This window comes from Trichoderma virens (genome assembly GCF_000170995.1).
Source record: "Trichoderma virens Gv29-8 chromosome Unknown TRIVIscaffold_5, whole genome shotgun sequence".
Taxonomy (NCBI): Eukaryota; Fungi; Ascomycota; class Sordariomycetes; order Hypocreales; family Hypocreaceae; genus Trichoderma; species Trichoderma virens.
In genome coordinates this window covers 2,745,222-2,765,073 of record NW_014013744.1, presented here as the reverse complement: position 1 = coordinate 2,765,073, position 19,852 = coordinate 2,745,222, and the positions used below count along the sequence as shown (strand labels likewise).

The window sequence follows — 19,852 nt, the reverse complement described above, 5'->3', positions numbered from 1 at the left end:
TTACCACAGTGAGTAACCTCTTCGAATTCTCTATAAATCATGGCGTAGCAACAACCCTAAAAGCGGAATTCGAGGCTTGCTTAGTTCGCCAATGCTTAGGCGAGTCCTGGAATAAGGAGATAAACGGCTGCATTCTTTATTTCCGCGTAGAGGTAGTAGTAGCGAATCTACAGCACGAATTTTTGGTGGTAGCGCTGGCGTTTCCTCTCGTCAGCAGAATTTCCTATTTGAGATTACGACAGCCATCGTATTGCCAAACAGGATATTTCGTACCACGGAGGCTTTATCTTCAGGTACCTTGCACAATGTCATCTATTCGCTCCCGAGACAAGTAAAAGTCAGTCAGCTTCATGTGAATGTTGCCACGATGGAGACTACCTTCGAAATATATAAACCCTCGCTACTTCAGGACCGACATCTGAGAAGTAAGTCAACCGATCAGAGACAACCGCGGCAGCGATAGCAATAGCAACGACTTAAACAAATTCTTGTCCACACGAATCCCATTTTCTTCTTATAAACACAATGACCACCGTGGCAACGAGTCGTTACTCGGAAGCCCATGCCAACCAGCATGGCCCCGGCGACGCACGGCCTACTGCCCTACAGATTATCAAAGACGAGCAAAGAGAGGGTAATATGAGCAATAAGGTCGTGTTCATTACGGGATGCTCTTCTGGATTAGGAATTGAGACAGCGAGAGCAATGAAGGCAACGGGAGCAACGGTTTTTGTCACCGCCCGCAATTTGGAAAAGGCAGAGGACGCGCTTGGCGATATTCTCAGCGGTGATCGCGTTCACCTTCTCAAGTTGGATCTCGAATCCTTCGACAGCGTTCGATCTTGCGTCAATGAGTTCAAGTCAAAGAGCAGCACTCTCAACATTCTCATCGAAAACGCTGGTATTCGTCACGTTCCGTTCGGTCGAACGCGAGATGGCTTCGAAAAGCACTGGGGAACAAACCACCTGTCTCACTTTCTCCTCTTCGAACTTCTCAGGCCGATGCTCCTAGCATCATCCACCCCAGACTTTTGCTCTCGTGCCATTATCGTTTCTTCCACCGCCCACAGAAACGCTCCAATGGACTTTTCAGATTTGAATTGGGAAAGCCGAAAATACGTGCCATCGGTCGCATATGGTCAAAGTAAATTGGCAAATGTTTACACTGCTAGCGAGATCGAGAGACGATATGGCGCGCAGGGACTTCATGCATGGAGTGTCCACCCCGGTGGTATTCGAACGGGATTGCAGGCACCGAGTCAGTGGGATGTCAAGGACTGGCTCGTTGTAATCAAATCTGGCCCCATGGCGACGCTCAACACCATGATGAATGCCGCGCAGGGTGCCTCAACATCTGTATGGGCTGCTGTAAGCAGGGATCTAGAAAGCCAAGGTGGGAAATACTGTGAGAGAAATCGCTTCAGCGAGCCGCTGAAGAAGGGCTGGAAGATGATTGATCCAGGACATGCCGAGTGGGCCTATGATGAAAAGGCTGCAGCAAAGTTGTACGACTTATCACTGGAAAAAATCAGTCGCTAACTGCATAGACTTCAGCATGGCTGATTAAAACCATACTGGCGTGTGACTGGCATAGCACTATTTCGTTGAAAGTTGATTTAGACCGGTTACCCTTGCCAATTTTTGTTTTCTATTATCATCTAGTATTATCGACGCACGTATTAATATGAAAATCTGAGTATTCATTCTAAATTGCCACGAAACCTGCAGGCAAGAAAATGGTTCTTCATCGCTAGTACTCAGCTGACGTGAGGCATGACGTGGATAAGAGTCAGGCCTGTGTGAGAAGGAAGTAAATACATAGATAAACCATGGATTTACAGGTCTTGTAAAATATCGCTCTTCAACATAAAAGGTATCTAGGCTCATAGTAGCCCATTGGTAGTCTGCTCCGTATTAATCAGTTATTAGCAGCTCTATCTATACAGCTAGATATAACTACCCATGTAACCATCACCTCAGTGCACCATTAAACGTCGTTTTCTGAATTGTAGCTCTTCTTTAATATTGGATATTTAACTTCCACGAGCAATCTTTTGAAGCTGCGATAAATCTCCATTGAATACATCAGAGTCACCACCCCAAGGAGCTGCGTCATTGTTTTGCCAGATAGTATAATAGCTCCAGCCATTGGGAAGTGTACCCACGGAGCTGGCATATCGCGCGACGACAAGAGGCGATTTGTTGCCAAACGAGCCATTGTTTCCGGTACACAGTTGCCACCAGCTTGTGGAAGTGTAGATCAGAGGATATTGAGAAGTGGCGGCGTGGTAAGTGTTGAGAAAGTCATTAATCCAGCTTACCATGGCACTGGCGCTCAAACCGTAGCAGCTGTCGCCACTGGGGGCATACTCAAGGTCAAGCATTCCAGGCAGAGTAATGCCATCAGAAGACCAACCTCCCCCGTGTTGGAGGAAATAGTTGGCTTGAGCGGCACCAGAGGAAGATCCAGGGTGCGCAAAATGATAACCACCACGGATGAATCCAGCATTGGTGGCTTTGGTATAATGATCACTGAAGGTGGGATCAATGTAAGTGGTACCCTCGGTGGCCTAAGGACGAGAAATATTAGTCTTCTATAACACCATGATGGCAAGTTACCAATGCGAACCTTGATGATAACGAAGCGGGCGCCATCAGAGTATGCCTTGGCAAAATCAACATTAGGCTGATAATTAGATATGTCGAATCCTTTAACAGATGCATTAGCGACGGAGGCTAAAGCCGCCACCCCGACGGCAATGGAAGCAAGAGACTTCATTGTAAAAAAAAAAAAATCTTAGATCTGTGGTCCGTTCGGTTTTTTCCAATAGGATCTAGAATGAGATGTTCTTTGACTTATCGAACTACGGATACATGAAGGGATCTTATATACTCAAAGACTTCCTAGCTAGAAGCGCGAATGTAACCCTCTCTACGAGGATCTTGATGTACGGAGTACAAAAGGCCCAAATGTCTCAGTATCATGCCATTTCACTATAAATAGATGGGATCAGATTTCGTCATCTATTATGCAACTTGTACTTGGATGGAGGACCGGGGTGAACGGCCAGCGTCTCTCAACTGGCTCGCTCAACGCATCAAATTCTCCATTTGATCCCCGTGTGTTAGAGCTCTGGGTATTGATCCCCCGCCATTGAGTGCGACACAACCACTCATGATCGGCGAATAGCTAAGAGCTGAACTTGATCCCTGGCTATGAATGGGTCCTTGCATAGGGCCCTTGGTCAAGTTCGGTAGGTGATGTGCTTGGGAAAACCGGCTGAAAAGGCGCCAAGTTGAGGCGCCGGCGCATGAGTAAAGGCGTGCGCGTCGATCACACAAGGCACCTAGTATCTATAGAAGCATCGACTAATTGAAACATGTCCCAATTTGAAACATTAGTAAATTGAATGCCCTTGGTCCTCGAAAGAAAGTCATATGCATGGATGTATTATGTTGCTTCTCTCGATAATACATAGTCTCTACGCTACATATTTGTCAAACTACGCCTCTTCGGCAGTTTGAGTCGATCGGGCCATCGTCTTTCCATCCTTATCCTTATTCCTCGCATCCATGTGCTGCGCACTGCTTCCTCTTCATGGCGTAGCGCCAGGATCCACAACAAAATAGACACCACCAGGCCAATTGGATGCGTACGGATGCTCTGAGTTGCATCAAGTTGGGGGCTAAAATGGGCTTCACGTTCCTGAAATCGCGTAGCTGTTCGTCCAATGGCGACTTACGACAGCGGCCAAGAACAAATGACGGATATTATTTCCGCCAAAGGCAGTAGCAAAAGCAAACTGTCTGCCGCGTATCCGCTTTTGCACCGGCCGATGACAACACCGGAAGTTGGTCGTCGGTGTACAGATTTAGACATTTTTGTTTCGCCTGCAATACTTAACCAAACCATAGATTTAAAGATCGCCTCACAGGTTTCCCACCCATTTCAAGTAGCACAGGCATCTCACCAGATCTCCGTCATTCTCTATAGAGAGATGGGAGTCGGATAAAAAATATGTCACAGCATCAAGGCTTAAATAAATGGGAAAACTGGAATTGAAAGCTTAAGCGCCATATTGTGAAGTATTTTGCACCAAATCATCATAATCGAATCGTTGTTGAAGTTGAATGTCAGAAAGCTGGAGCACAAAGAGAAGAGTGATGGAGTCAAAGAAGGGAACAGGCAGTGAATCAGCTACTAAACCGCCGTTAGGTATTCAATAATGACTGTATTTATCTCTGAACCTCTGTTCAATAAAGAGGGAAACCTCTTCTTTTATAAGTCCCTTTCAAGCCACAAAGCTCTAGCTGGGAACTAGGCGCTTCCTTTCAGCATTCTAGCTTCTAGGCGCCTGACATTGAATAGGTCCATAATCGTGATCAACAGAATAACACGAGGCAGCGATCCCTTCTAAGCCTATTCGAGCAACCGAAGTGTATATATAAAAACTTTAAACGTGCGAAGCAAGATATAATCCATCTCCGCCCACATCCTTCTCTCTAGGATTCATAGGAGCATACCAACAGCACACCCACGAAAAGAAGAGAGGTGAATACTGTTGTTATAAGTGGACATCGGCGCGAGTAATCATAGGTAATTGTAGTTTTAGGGTCGTGTGGGTTGTATTTCTTGTTTTCGCGAGAGAGGATACTAGTAGTAATATCGTCCGTTTCAGTTACCGAGATCTGTGATCCCCGCTGGACTACTATTGTTCTTCCAGATCCTGTTGTAGCAGGAGCATATTGTTGGATCTGATTTGACCGTGAGTCGTTGCCATTATCTTGCGCACTTCCTTCTCGTTGCTGGTCCCGCACTGGGAAATATATGTTGGCTATCATCAACGGCGGTAAGGGGGCGTGGGAACGGCGGCGAAGAACAGCATTGTCATTGATGGAATAGCGACGTGGGATGCGGCTATTCTCATTTCTGGCTAAGGCCAGATTTCCATCCGGCGTTTCAATACGTGGAAAAAATACAAAACGTCTCATTTTCACTGTTATCAATTTCCAAGCATTGTAACAGAGTGAGTTGTTTGTGTGCAGCTGAATGTGGAGAGTCTGTATAGAAGAGATCGCAGGGAGTAGGAATTGCAAACAGGAAAGCTCTCGAAATTTATACCTCCTTCCGGTAAAAATTTATTTCCAAAGTAAAAAAAGCACAATTTTTTTCTGAAGTAATTCGATGGAAGATATCGTATTCTTTGGATCCCTCGAGCTTGTGAATTTTATAATGCCACATGGCGTCGTATCCTCTTAGATTTTGCATAGAATAGCTTAATAAACCGTGAGTTAAATACAGTTAGACCACCAAGGTGGAGTATAACTGAGTCAATCGAGAATCTAAACGTGTGAAAGGTTTATTGCGCTCGAGTGTGGCTTTTCGGATTTATCCGTGCAGATGCAAACAATATGGATATGGGCGTTGATGGCTTAACGATAAACGCGGACCGAGGAGTTTAATATCCAATTGCAGCATACGATCGGTTTGTAGGAGACAAGTGGTAAAGATTATAGTGAACAGAGGAGGCACATAATAAATATGATGTATTATTATAGTCAATCATTATTACATTAAGCTTAAGTTTCGTGGTACATATTTATTTCCCCGTGGCTGATTTAACGCCGTATCCAATTGCCCCTGATTGTTCCGTTGGGAGTAAATAGACCATTTAAAAAGCAAATCGAAAACAAATTCTCCTCATTTATGGCAAGTTGGCGGGGGCATAGCTCTGGTTGGGAGAAACGACCTTGCCAGCCTGGACTTGGACATCGGTATAGGCAGGCCAGACGATGAGCTTCTTGGAGAAATCGGTAACAGCAAAAGTGGTGAAGCCGTTGTTGGGGCCAAACTGTCCACTCCAGCTGGATGTAATGGTGTAAGGACCACATGTGACAGGGCCGCCGCTGGCCTGGGAAGCGTTGGCATTTGCCTTGACAACATATGTGCAAGAAGTGGCAGTGGCGAGATGAGTGTCAACGCCAAAGGTCCAGGTGCAGGAAGTGTTGCCAGCATTGCACACTCGCTTCAGGTTGGTAATTGTCCACTCGGGAACAGCGGCCATCATGGACTTGTCCGCAGGAGTAGGAGCCGCGAAGGCAGTGGAGGCGGCGAAGAGGGTAGCGACGAGAGTCTTGGTGATTTGCATGGTGGCTGATTATAGGTGTCTGTATATAAGGACTTGTTTTGAGTCAGTGTTGGTTTGTGGTAGCAAAGTAGGAGATGGGTGAGATGGTGATGGACAAGAGACAAGACAGATGGGCAACGGGCGTGGCTGCTCTCTTTATATACTTGTATGAGTTGCGCTCGTATACTTTAGTAATAGGTAGGGAGCCAATCCAAGTGGAGTAGAGACACTCATGCCAATGCAATCTGAATATCTTCTAGAACCTGAAAACTTGGCTTTTGTCCTGTTCCAGGGATGTCGGGAGAGTTCTTCATCGGTTGCGATCACCCGAGCAGCTTACTGGAAGCGGTCACGGCTTGCAGCGGCGGCTCGGCACCCTTGCATCATCTCGTATCGTGAATGGAGACCTGCTGGTAAGGCTGTCTGCCGATGTTGCGGTGGCAATGCAACACAGTTGGCCATCGCCATTCAGCATGGCATGCAGGGGGTCATCCCACATATCCAACGGCGATGGGCCGATCCCAGGTCTCAATACATGACACATAACATGAGCAAGAGACATATTACGGAGTACACGGCTCAGTGATGTAATGTCTCTCAAATGTCTTGCGCTACAATTCAGTCATTTGTGCTGCTGATGCCGAGCTGTAACGTTGCCAGATCTTCAACCGTTGGTTTACACAGCTTAAGCTCTTTGGCCATCTCATGATGTGCGTTAAGCATGTGGGGTTTCTCGCCAGGGATGCATCTACCGCGGCTCGTATTCTAGGAATGGGGTCAAACCAGTATTAGTAGACGGTTGCCACATTTGGCAGCGCCACCCCTAACTTACGCAGGAGATCAATGCGTTTACGAAAAGCTCCTCTGTACTCAGGTGAGGCTTGGATCCTAAGCGATTCATGCTGCTCAAGAGCAGCTCCCTTGAGCATCAAGTCTAGCGGTCAAAAAAACATTAGATTAAATATGTCCGTACAATTAGTGGAGGTTCTCGTTATGCAATTTTATGAGTAAACCCCTGTCGGAAGAAATAGAAAGCCGAGCCACCAAGGTTATTAATATGCTTTCTCAACACCCGATCGGCACGAGACGCGTCAATCGACAAGCCAAGGCGACAGCTCACATGTCTTTGCTGGCGGCATACATTCCCTGCAAGATTGACAACTTGAAGTCAAGCAGAGCAGAACAGACTCCGAGGATCCGGGTAGTCTGTGACCACGGTAGTAGGCGCAGTGCGGCGATTGCATTCGTCATGTCAGTAATACGGATTATTCTGTGCTCAGACATTTGTTCCGGAATTCAATACGGCTATCCTTGTTTTGTAATGTACTTAACAGAATGGTCCATGATCAGCTGGGATTAATACGCAGGCCCGGCCGACGCCAAACGGCCCTGGTCAGCTTAATGCCGTTCTTCCCCGCATAATCGTGTTACCCTAAAGGAGCCAAATCCCGAGGTCAGCTGGCATGATCAACAGGAGTACAGACAGGATACGAATGTAGTTACTCGTATCGTATAATACGGAGAGCACGGAGAGCGGAGCACGGAGAGCATACGTAAATTCTAATGCAGCGAGTGCATAGCCACAACAACCGTGACAACCATAACAGGCTAAAGTAAAGAGATTATGTATTCAACAGTTATTACCAGACTGCATAGCCAGTACTTTGGATGCCTCGCCTACCACCCACGATGTTCTCGCCGAGCTATGATGGAACATGGGAATCAATGAAGATATTACCCTACAGATGGCAGAAACATAGCTCAAAGTATTCTACCCATTTGTTCACTCTTCCAACCGCTTTCAAGATTTCATATACCGCCCGCTTTTACGATCAATCTCTTCGGCCATCATTCATGAATAGAATATTCTCGCGGTCTGCCAAGCCAATCAGAGCGCCTCAAATGGGCGGATGGTTTAGTGGTATAATTTTCCCTTAGCATTTCCTGTTCAAAATAATTTGGCGGTTGAGCTTCTCACTGGGAAAGGTCCGGGGTTCGATTCCCCGTTCGTCCATAGCGCAAAGCAGCGGCTTAATTTTTTTTGGCCCTCTTTGGTTCGTATTCCCCTGTTTCTGATATATGAAAGAAAGACAAATGTGGCAGAAGCAGACAAAGGATAGTAGTTATGTAGGAAGAAGGGCGCTATGTTGCCCCTTTTTTTCTTAACATTTTCTCACAGTCCCTCGCTCGGGGAAAACGGTGTTTCCATAGGAATACACTAACATATGGACGGCGTTAATCACTATTCCATACTGTGACATACTTCACCCTTTGCACTCAACGGGACCCCTTTCAATTCAATTGTTTCACAGTGTAGCTCTCCCTGGTTAAAAATCACACATATTCATGCCCCAAAGAGAATATCCCCTGCTGGACCAAGTTCAGTGTCTTGCACGTGTATGGCTCTCCATACTGATTGCCACAACAAGACTGTAAATACAGACCCATGTACTAGAAATGTGGCACAAGTGCATAGAATGTAAATGCATATATACATCATTCGTCATTGCCTATGTGATAAACGCTAACTATGTGCATGATAAAAGACCAACATCTCGAACGAGAACTAAAGGCAATGTAGATAATTACAAGGGGCCATTGCCACAGCTTCGTGCGAGTTCCAATTTTTGTCATCATTCATCCAGTCCGCCTCTTTCCTCCAAATTGCTAGACCAGTTTCCAGCCACTGGCTACATCAAATGGGTGACTGAGTCCTCGCTTTCGGCACTGCGTGTTCCCAATTTCTTTTATAAACCGAGAGCTTCCCTCAGCTGTCACCCGTTTGGTGAGTAATTTAGTGGATGGGGTTGTTGCCGGGAAGGGCAGCAAGGGGGCCGTTAAGACCAATGTTCTCAGTAGGAGCAGGAGTCTGGAGCTTCTGGGGGCCAGAGGAACCGGGAGTTCCGTTGGGTCCGACGTTCAAGCTGCAGCCGCGGTCGAGAACACCGTTGGGGCCAGTGCAGGTGGCGATGGCGTTGTTGAGAGCGTTCTGGTCCTTCCAGCCCTGGAAGTAATCGGCGTGCAGGCTGTAGCCGGTGGCATCACCAGTGGCGTAGACGAAGCGGTTGAAGTTCTGGATGGCGCCGGTGTCGTAGAAGAACTCGTAGAAGACCGAGAGGATGGCCTTGGGGTGCGACTGCGGGCACACACCAGTGTTGTAATCACCAATAGCAGGGAAGGCAACCTATGGCTTTGTTAGGAGATGCATCACGCTGTACTGTAAACAATGGGGCAAGACATACGTGGTCCTTGTGGTTGGCGCTGTCCAAGTTGACACCGTCCCAGCAGGACTGGAAGAAGGTCTCGGCGCGAACGCGCTGGCACTGGCGGGTAGGAAAGCCGTTGGTGTCGGGCACGGGCTCGGTGTCGAGGCAGACGTGCGAGATGGCACGGTCCTCGAAGCTCGAGGCGTTGAAAGTGCTAATTTGATGTTAGAATGGGAAGTTTTTTGAGTCTTGAGTTTACATACCGTCGGTTCAAGTCGCCGACAAGCATCTTAAGGCCAGCGGGAGGAGCAATGGGGAGAGGAGCTCCATTGCAGTTCTGTCGGCCAGGAGCATAGTCGCAAGCACGAGCGATGTAGTAGGTAGCCTTAAGCTTGTTGTTAGCCAAAGAAGATGATTTTGAATATTGCTAAGCTGCTTACACTGCCCTGGAAGGTGACAAGCTCGAACTGGCCATCGCGTCTCTGGTGGTAAAGCTGAGGCTGCCAGTAGTTGCTGTTGTCGAGGATCTTGTCACAGGTGGTGGCTGTAGCAGCTCGGGCCTGCGCAGGGGTCGTGGAGAGAGAGAAGGCAGTGCCACCGACGATAGCGTGGACGTGGGAAGAGAGAACACCAGGAGACACAATAGGGTCACCTCGGAATTGAGTCAGAGGAGCACAGTTGACGGTGAAGACCTGAGCCTGGGCGCCCATGGCAGCAACCAGGGCAACGAGGGCGGACTGCTTAAGAGACATGGTGATGGTTTTTGAAAAATTGGCTGGTTTTTGCTCGTGAGTGACTTGAAGAGGAGTACTGTCGAGGGCTGGAAGACGACTTGATGACCTGGTGAACAACAACTCCAAAGTTGGGGAGTTACGGTGGTTTATATACCAGTTGAGATGCTATTCTTCGAAGCCCCCCTGGCCCTCTTGTTCCCTATGTTATCTCCGACCCATTCAACTCTCATGCTCGCACTCGGCATCCTTGCCTCCCACGCTGGCATGTTTCGAAACAAGTTTCATTGGATCTCTCAAGATAGATAGGCTATTCGCTGCCGGTGACAAAACTTCCCTGTTGTCTAATCGGCCAGGCTATTCCCGTTCCTGGACAGCTCCATCGGGGACGACCAAACTCTTTGACATTGCCACGCAGATCCGGAATCGGTCCGAGCCTAGAGGGTCTGAAATGCCACCCTGAGGTCGAAATGAAGGAGTATGCTTGGCTTCCTCACCCACCGCACCATCATCTGATGAGTGGCCCGCCGAACAATGCGCCGAAACGCTGGTGTGGGCACGAGAGACATTGGCTGCTCTCTGCGGTGCCCACTAGATAAACATGGAAACAAAACAAGAAGGCCGAGAAAAAAAACCGACAGCGGGGTCAAGAGGTGAGGTTACTGCAGGCCAAGATGGCCGCGATGCAACCGATCTCCAGCATTGCCGCGTGGGCTGCTTGAACTTGATTCGTGAAGTGGCCGTTCGTCTGCCTTGCTGGGGGCTTTTTGTGGAGAGCGGCTCGCTCTTTGATCGCGGAGGAACAAGGGGGGGAAGTGCCAAAAGGGATATGGGACCTCTGTAAAGTCTGGGGTATGCATCGGGAAGCGCCCAAAGACGGAGTGTGCGGAGGTGGCTGGCCGTTCATGACAGTTTCGTCCCGGAAGGCAAATTTCCATCGTCAGCCAACCATTCCCCCACGGGCAAAGGATCACTACCATGGCCGAGAATGACAGTTGCAGGGACTGATTGGAAATGATTCGGTTTTTAGATTGGGTCAGAGTGACATGGCTTGCAAGTTGAACATGTTGTCAACCCAAGGGTGGTGAAACCGCATACGGACGTGCTGTGTGAATTGAGTCGTACGTATATGATACCCCATGCATGTATGGGTAGGGCTTCCGTTTTTTTTCAGCCAATTGGATTGTTGTCCTGTCAGCAAGCATTCAAGCTTCCTTGATCCATGTCAGGAACTGTCAGTAGCACGATTTAGCTTTAGTTTATTTGATACTAGGCCGGAGCACTTGGGTTATTCTTAATTCCGTATCCCGTAGATACAACTCCTCATCTGACAGAACACAGTAAACATTCGATTTCTTATTAGGCCGTTCCATGTACGGTATGTACACGTAAAGTAACCCTTGAACATGAATGATATGGACGCAATCTACTTGCTGCCACAGCACATGAATCACTGCCCTTTCATCTCAGTTGCCAAGCACATTGCCGGGGAGGATCGGCATTCCCGCAGCCATCTGCTTCTTTAACAGAAGTGATCGTTCTACCGGTCTAGGTTGCAGTGTTCGCGGATTATCGCCGACTGTTCCTTACACCCCACATCCGGCATGGCTTGCGGAACGGGGATGATCGGTCGCCTATCTTTGGAATGAGCTTCTCTATTTCGGGTTCGCGCGTAGCTTCATGTACGCTTTGATGCCAAATCTCAACGTCGCTTTGAAAAACTGTCCAAAAAAGCTGATTAGTGACTGTCTTCTGTGGATTTTGCCCCAAAGGCAGCAATCCCGCCTTGATGGCTGCTGGGGGTTGGAGTCGGACCTATTAGCTAGTGCGACATCTCGGTATATTAACTGATGGGGCGGCAAGGGGGTATTTGTGACCGGGCATTTTGAATTTTACCATTTTCCCCGCGAATCAGATTTGATACCAAGCTTATTTTGTTTGCCGCCTTCACGACTATTGGCTGGCTTTATGTGGGAGGGACCGAGTGGAAAAGAATGGGATCCGGCATTTGAAGGCTGATAGCTACTTACCAAATGGCCTTTCAATTCCGCCTACCTTGCGGCCAAGCTCACGTCTTTGTGGCTTGATGCGGAGTTCATTAAGCTTATGGTAGCATTTTCTGGAGTGCAGAGAGCAGGGGTCCAAAATCCAGGACAATGGCGCAATAATACCCGACGGCATACTCGTATAAGTAAAGAAGTCCAACCTTGGCACCAAAGAGGAAGTTCTAATTTATCCCTCAAAGTTTCGATTCTCAGATATAGGTCGCCGCTCCTTGCAATCATAACTACATGTATATAGTTGTACTCAGTCCCTCGGTAGGCTGTCCGGCCCCTGCACACTGCTAGGTTATGATGGGGATGGCTGTAAGTTATACCTTCCTTGAGGTTCCATTAATTTGTCGCCATCTGCTTGACACATGCTCAACGTCGTACGGAGAATGTCTGATGAGGTCACCTTCTGTAGGCGCCAGGTTTCCCCATGCCAGTATGCACTATCCTCGTACGTATATGTACTCCGTACTTGTTGGCTGCGTGTGCCACCTGCAATGTAACACAACCTCGACCTCGGCCAAACGAAGATACTTGCACACCTGGAGGCTCGAAAAACCCTAATATTACTAGTATTCAAAAGAGCTAAGGATAGAATCTAGCTAAAAAAGGCCACGCTATCGAATGCAGAGACGAGGTATGATGAGGGATGTGTAATTATTGATTAATGTTTCAAGGCCGTATTTATTTTAGGCAAAGGATAGCTGATATTAAACACTTGCCAATGCAAAGAACTCGCATACCGCCTAGTCTAGATGGATTCATTCTAAACCATTCTTTCATCAAAATGTCATAGCACGCATGTCACGCATGTCCTCACAATACGAGGTAGCGCCGCAACAGTGGCAACTTTGTATCGCGAGGTGGAGTATTTCGGGGAGCTCGGACAGCGACAAAATCTTGGAATGAATAGCAAAATATGATATCAATCACGTGTGTGTGTGCACGATGCTGACGACGGCCGGCCCAACTCTTCCACTTTGGGCAGACATTGAAACCTAAGAATCAAGATAACCGGTCCTATTCTAGGTACTAGACTATAACCGTTGCAACTCCGCTCGGATGAAGAAATCATCTGTGTATTCAACACATCTAATGCCGCCGTATCCGTCTTTGGGGAGTCATTTATTGTCATCTCTTATCAACACAAACCTTCTGATTTAATTACATGCACCACCCATTGATAGAGAAGAGGGAGTCATCTCATCTAGAAATTCAAATGGCTATCAAGCGACACCACTTACAATGGAACCTCTATCTTGCGGTGGAGATAATTTCCATGATCATTTTTAATGTATAAGCGATTAGTATGACGTTGCCCTTGAAAAGGTGAGTTGATGACACTCTCATTTTCCATATCTTTCTATCAGAATCGGATATCCGACAAAATACGTGCAAAGATAAGACCAACACGGGTATTTATGGATATCCATAGGAGTACTTGAGTACGTGTAGTTTGGTTCTCCTTTTCTATCAACAGCGGGTGACGGTCGTGACGGTTATTCTTAGACGTCAGCCTGCGCCGTTTCCTTTAATTTACGAATTAGTAAAAAAAAAAAAAAAAAAGCATATATGCCGAAATGATGCCTTTTGTGAATATTAAAGCTTTTCAGCTATAATTGTAGCTGTTATATTTGAGCCTCATAAAGACGAGCAGTGAAAGATGAAGGAGTGGAATAGCTATGGGTAATGTCAGGAGTCATGGCACAAAGCGAAGAGCGATGGGATCAAAGAGGTAAAGCGCAGCAAGCCAGCAGGGACTTCGCAGCTAGGTAGACCATGAAGACTGCATTTACCTCTGACCTTCTTTGAACGCAAAGAAAACCACTTCCTCTTGATATCTGTTATGACGCCACAATCATTAGTTTAAATTTTGTTGCGTCTTCGCTGCTAGAAAGCTCCTTTGTCTCTGACAGGTAATCTCTAACATTAAGCCAGCAGTTGAGAGTATGCCAACAGCTGCATTGCTCTCTGACCCTCCTAATAAGGGGCCGCAAGAAGTTTTCGCTTACGTATCCCTTTTCTAGTCGCAAGCACATCGATAGAAAACTTACTCTGCTGGTGGCTACAATGATAAGTCCTGATGGCTTGTCTCTTTTCTTTGCTGTCTGTCATCTCCCTCGATCTTATATAATTGTTGGTATGTACATGTAGTTATTTACAACTGCCTTTCGGTGAATCATTCCTCTACAAGTATAAGTATCTGCAGTATGAGGCATCGAAATCGAATTCATGGAGAAGAATATAGGGTAGATGGCTGTCTCGTGTTATTGGGGATGAGGCTTGAACACTAAAATTTTGCATTCTTCCAATTCCCGCTCCCTCTGAACTTAGAATTAATGCCCACACCTGTGCTAATAATAGGAAAGTATGAAGTAACCCCCTCCCACCCCCCTGGATCACTCCTGAAATCGTGGTTGAAGAAGGTGGCAGTGTAAGAGCCTGAACAGTGACGTGATATAACACACCAAGCGTCCGTGTGCAGTAGAAACCAGACCCCCTATGACGCCCAGCGTGATTATTAAGAAACTGGCTATATTAAACATTGACTGTATTAATCATCTTCTGTACTAGCATCTTGCTGCATCGTCGAATTACTCCGCATAGTCCGAGGGCAAATGAGTGGATGTCACACGGCCGAGTGGCATTGCAGCGCCAAGTCCGTCCAACCCGGCTTACATACAATTCACACCCCTCCCTATAGTATCAACCACCTCTACTGGACTGGTGTTTGTCTGTTATTTAACTCAAATTTCCAATTTCCACCTGGCCACCGTCCCATGTCCCAGGCTGCTGAATCACCTATAAAACCCGGATCACCGGATCAGTTTTAAGCTCAGAAAGAACCTTAAAGCTAGGCTGCCGCTAGTCATCACAGCCAAGCCGCATGAGGGTTTCAGTTGTTTCGATGCTGCGCCTCCAACGCCAATCAAGCCAAGGGATCCGTTGGATTACGCGTCCCGCTCTTTTATTTGCTGTTTGAGATTACAGTTGAATCTAAAAATCCGTTCCCTTTGCAAGCGGGAATTGCCCTGCCGCTATCCACTGGCTCCTAAAAGCAAGGGCCAGCGATTGTCCCCGCGCTCACGATCACAAGATAAACTCCTCTTTTTGGGTCCGCATTCTTTGTTTCTGGGCAAAATAAAAATCGCGCTATACACAGTTGTTATCCTCTCACTATCCACTTGCCCATAGCAAAGCTGCACTAAATCGCGTGAATCACTCCCATGGATCACGAATTTTTAGGCGTCGCGGGTCATCCAGTCATTGCCCGATCTTCAAACTTTGCCAAGACGAGGAGAGTTGCTCAGCCGCAGCCAAGATGTACTATAACTTCTTTCGATGTCATTGCTCATACTTGTTGCCAGTAAGCCAAGATGTCCAAGCGCCACCGCGCGAGCCCGCAGGTTTTGAGTCGCACAGAGTTTAGTTTCCATGGAGCCGTTATAAGTACCAGAGGCCCTTATTCCGCCGCCTGGTTCTTGATTTGTATTTTTCTAGTCCCGGCTGCTTCTCTGAGGGAAATAAAGCACTCGCACCTCACTTCTTTCCTGGGCGCCTCGTTTATCTCAGGTTGGTTGTGCTTTCTTCGTCTGCTGGTAGGACGTCGAATATACCGTCGCTTGGCCTTTTTTCCTTCTACGTCATTCGTTCAGATCTTATTACTCCCCCCTTCGTATCAGTATTAAAATAGTCCTCTCAAGGTCGAGGACTTTGACGTCTCGCGTTTTCCTGCTGCCTCTCAGCGTAAAGCACACCAATCGTTTCCACCATGTTACCGTCATTTGTAATCATTGCGACTTGTTTTTTCTATGCGACAGTGGAGGCTATTTATCGTATCGATAATGCAGGTAATTACCAATTAAGACTGAAAGATGACGGATTTCCCTGATGAGTCTCAATACATAGATAATATTCGAGACTCGGCCCGCGGGCTTGCATACGACCTAATGCTACAGTACGAAGGCAACAAGACAGGACAAATCCCTGGTATTTTGCCCGGCCCGCCGTCGGAGAATAAGGGAGATTATTACTGGTGGGAAGGAGGTGCTATGATGGGCACGTATGTCGATTATTGGCATCTTACGGGCGACACAAGCTACAATGCCGTGGTGATGGAGGGAATGCTTCACCAAGTAGGCGACCACGAAAACTACATGCCCCTCAACCATACCGCATCTCTCGGAAACGATGATCAAGGTTTCTGGGGTATGACCGCAATGCTGGCTGCCGAGAATAAATTTCCGAACCCCCCGGCGGATAAACCGCAGTGGCTTGCTTTGGCCCAGGCTGTTTGGAACACCCAGGCGGATCCTAGTCGCCACGATGAGACTTGCAATGGTGGATTGAGATGGCAGATTCCTTTCTCAAATGCTGGTTACAATTATAAAAATAGTAGGGAAAAGCAACCTATGACTGAAGGCTTCGCATTGCTAACATGACTACTATCCTTATAGCAATTGCCAACGGATGCTTCTTCAATATCGGGGCCCGACTTGCTCGATATACACGAAACGAGACGTATGCGAAGCGCGCCGAAGATACCTGGAACTGGCTATGGGGAGTGGGATACATTGATCACAAAAGCTGGCTCGTCTATGATGGCGGCCATGTTGAAAAGAACTGCACTGATATAAATCTCGCCACATTTTCCTACAATGCAGCTGTTCTTACACATGGAGCTGCCTTTATGTATAACTATGTATGTCATCTGCTTTGCCCCTTCAGCTTGACTTGGACGAACTGACTAGTACCCAGACCGATGGCTCAGAAATCTGGAAGAATCGCGTAGATAGGCTCCTCGATTCTCTCCTAGCGAGATTCTTTCCAGAGGGGATCGCATATGAGGTTGCCTGCGAGCCACGCCAAGGTGCATGCAGTACAGACATGCTTTCATTCAAAGGTTACGTTCATCGCTGGCTATCTGTGGTGGCTCAAATTGCCCCCCACACCAAGGACAAGATCCTTCCTATTTTACGAAAGTCAACAGAAGCTGCTGTCAAGCAGTGCACGGGAGGCGATTCAGGCCGACGATGCGGCTTCTATTGGAGCTCAGGGAAGTATATCGACACAGCCGTCGATCATACCAGCGGCGCCGGCGAAGCCATGAATGTCCTAGCAGCAGTCTCCAGTCTTCTAATCAATGAAGCACCTCCGCCAGTAACCAATTCATCGGGAGGTATTTCCAAAGGAAACCCAAATGCAGGTCATGGAGGAGACAATGGAGAGGTCGAGCTGAAGCCAATTGGGGCAGCGGACAAAGCCGGAGCTGTTATTGTGACACTTATTTTACTGGGCAGCGCAACGGCTGCTTTTATTTGGATCTGTTCGTTTGACTAAACCCCGACTATCTGTTTGAAACAGGATAGCTTTGACAGACTTCAGCATTGGATTGGGTGGGACGGCGTTACAAGGTTCAAATACACTGGTGGATAAAGTAGAAGTTAGGAAGTCATTTCAACCTCATCTACGGCATTGGCTTACTCACATTATTTGTTTTTTTGTTTTTTTTTTTTAAATATATGTAGACTATTATTTATTTCCTATATAGCTTCAATTCTTAGCACAGCATGTAAATCATCACCCTGCCTATCGAGCATTGCTCAATTACTACCTAGTGCATTACTATACAAATACATACCATGGGAGGCTTATGTAATGATTGGATTGGCGTTTCGGTGTTTCGGCATTTCGGCCAGATTTGAGCATGAAGATCGAAGCTACACCTGAACATACATGTACTTGGACGTGAAAGGAAATTCACGCGACGCCAGCATTTCACCAAGTATAACTAGGTCTTTGCAAGCATAAGCCCTGTTCAAGGGGCTGAATCACACCTAGCCAAACATGCAAGTTATGCCGAACAGCTCCGATCGTGATCCCGGCGTCAGCCCAGCACTCCGAATCACCAGATCTATAAGTGAGCTTCCACATTTGGCAATTGCGGTAATCAGGAGTTACGCTTACATTGGTGTTTTGAAGAGAGAGCTTGTGGAGATTGCCATGCGCGAAAAGTTAAGTGTGACGGTGCTATTAATGGCTTCCCCTGTCGCAACTGTAGGCTAGCAAAGGTTCATTGTGTTGTTCCTGAGAGGCGAAAGCGCCGAGCCCAAGCGTCTGGCCGGTCTTCCGCACAAGGAGGGAAGAGATTGACTGTTGTAGCTTCGAACCGACAGCGAGCAGCAGCGGAATCGGAGCCTATCTCTGGGGACTCTAGTGCCCAGGAACATGGGGAGGAGTCTTCTCGACCCGGAATCTCTCATAGAACGGCGGATGCAGAATATGCAAAGCAGAACCTAGTGGAATTCTTCAGCCAGAACCTCCGAGAGAAACCCATACAAACACGCCTTACCTATATTGGGAGTGATCTATCTACCCTTGGCTATCTTGTTCGCCAGCAGTCGACAAATCAGCATGTTCACCACTACCCTTCCTCCAATAGTTACGCACCACGCATACCTGGACGACTACAAGGTGTTCCAGCGCCCAACCTGATTCCCAAAGATGCCTTTGTTCTTCCACCTAAAAATGTCTCTGATGTTCTGATTGGGGCATATTTTGAACATGTTCACGGCATTTTTCCCATCATCGACCGAGAAGACTTCCTCGCTCAGTATGAAGCTCCGACTTCAGCACCACCGCTACTCCTGTTTCATGCCATATGTCTAGCAGGAAGTCATGTCGTTTCCACGCTTGAAAACACTCAAGAGCTAAAAAGTGCTCTTTTTCGCCGTGCAAAAGCGTTGTTCGATGGGCGATACGAGGAAGACCGTATGCATATGGTACAAGCGGCCCTGCTCTTGACCTGGTTTTCTGATGGTGGAGATGATGTGTGCGCCAATGCTTGGTGGTGGATTGGTGTGGCATCCCGTATTGCTCTTGGATTGGGCATGCATCGAGATGTTGGCCCAAGCAATATGCTGGAACGCGACAAAACAACCTGGAGGAAGATCTGGTGGTGCTTGGTCCAATTCGACGTGCTCGTGTCTCTATGTTATGGTCGACCGCAGAATATGTGAGTTTGGGCTCTTGAACATCCAAGTGTTTCCAACCATTTTGGATGGGTTATCTGATCATTTTGTTTAGAAACTTGGATGACTGTGACACGCCGCCCCTTGGCGTAGAAGATTTCGATGCCTCTGCCAGTGGGGATGAGGCAAACTTTTGCATTTACCACGCGAAGCTCTGCGCGGATATATCCCTTTTACTTAGGACTCATTTTTCCATTAAAACCCAGAAATCCCTAAGCAACTGGAGAAACTCTCTTCAATCTCTGGATCTCAAACTTGCTGAGTGGCTCATTAATTTGCCCACTGGATTTCGGGACCGTGGCCAACCAACAAATTTACACAAGTCCATGCTATTCCTCACATACGAAGCTGCTTTGGTCCAAGTCCACCGCCTACGGTTATCTTTATCGGACGATGTGCCTACGGTGGATCTGCTAGATAACGACCGGATATGCACAGAAGCAGCCTCAAACATTATTCGTATTTTCCAAGAGATCGATAAGCTCTCCGCTCTACAAAACTGCTGGTTCTTTGCTCCCAGTGCGCTATTCACAGCCCTTGTCCAAGTTCAAGCTCAATTGCGAAGTGAAAACCCTATTATTTCGCTCAATGCCCAAGAAACCTATACTTCAGGCTTGCGAATATTACGGCACCTCTCCCAGCACTGGCTCATGGCAGCATCAGTATGGCACCTGTTTCATTTTGGCCCGAGAACATATGGCACAG

The 19,852-nt window shown here is 47.4% G+C and overlaps 6 protein-coding genes across 6 annotated transcripts; 3 read left to right on the top strand and 3 right to left on the bottom strand.

Moving 5' to 3' along the window:
- Positions 1–525: 525 nt before the first annotated feature.
- On the top strand, positions 526–1,539 carry TRIVIDRAFT_45740 (uncharacterized protein; the record flags this gene model as incomplete). Its single annotated transcript, XM_014102780.1, has 1 exon — positions 526–1,539. The coding sequence occupies one exon, from the start codon at positions 526–528 to the stop codon at positions 1,537–1,539; it is 1,014 nt and encodes a 337-aa protein (XP_013958255.1).
- A 494-nt stretch (positions 1,540–2,033) lies between these two features.
- TRIVIDRAFT_45518 (glycoside hydrolase family 25 protein) lies at positions 2,034–2,779 on the bottom strand (the record flags this gene model as incomplete). The annotated part of the gene is made up of 2 exons (XM_014102779.1): positions 2,034–2,570; positions 2,630–2,779. The coding sequence occupies 2 exons, from the start codon at positions 2,777–2,779 to the stop codon at positions 2,034–2,036; spliced, it is 687 nt and encodes a 228-aa protein (XP_013958254.1).
- A 2,748-nt stretch (positions 2,780–5,527) lies between these two features.
- On the bottom strand, positions 5,528–6,226 carry TRIVIDRAFT_215947 (uncharacterized protein; the record flags this gene model as incomplete). Its single annotated transcript, XM_014102778.1, has 1 exon — positions 5,528–6,226. One exon carries the CDS (start codon positions 6,147–6,149, stop codon positions 5,706–5,708), a length of 444 nt encoding a protein of 147 aa, XP_013958253.1.
- A 2,696-nt stretch (positions 6,227–8,922) lies between these two features.
- TRIVIDRAFT_200371 (uncharacterized protein) lies at positions 8,923–10,086 on the bottom strand (the record flags this gene model as incomplete). The annotated part of the gene is made up of 4 exons (XM_014102777.1): positions 8,923–9,312; positions 9,371–9,548; positions 9,598–9,725; positions 9,775–10,086. 4 exons carry the CDS (start codon positions 10,084–10,086, stop codon positions 8,923–8,925), a joined length of 1,008 nt encoding a protein of 335 aa, XP_013958252.1.
- Positions 10,087–15,888: 5,802 nt separating this feature from the next.
- On the top strand, positions 15,889–17,456 carry TRIVIDRAFT_58111 (glycoside hydrolase family 76 protein; the record flags this gene model as incomplete). The annotated part of the gene is made up of 4 exons (XM_014102776.1): positions 15,889–15,967; positions 16,026–16,511; positions 16,574–16,818; positions 16,875–17,456. 4 exons carry the CDS (start codon positions 15,889–15,891, stop codon positions 17,454–17,456), a joined length of 1,392 nt encoding a protein of 463 aa, XP_013958251.1.
- A 644-nt stretch (positions 17,457–18,100) lies between these two features.
- On the top strand, positions 18,101–19,821 carry TRIVIDRAFT_125389 (uncharacterized protein; the record flags this gene model as incomplete). The annotated part of the gene is made up of 2 exons (XM_014102775.1): positions 18,101–19,131; positions 19,203–19,821. Coding segments are annotated over 2 exons (1,650 nt in total), but the record flags the coding sequence as incomplete, so codon positions are not given.
- Positions 19,822–19,852: the final 31 nt, after the last annotated feature.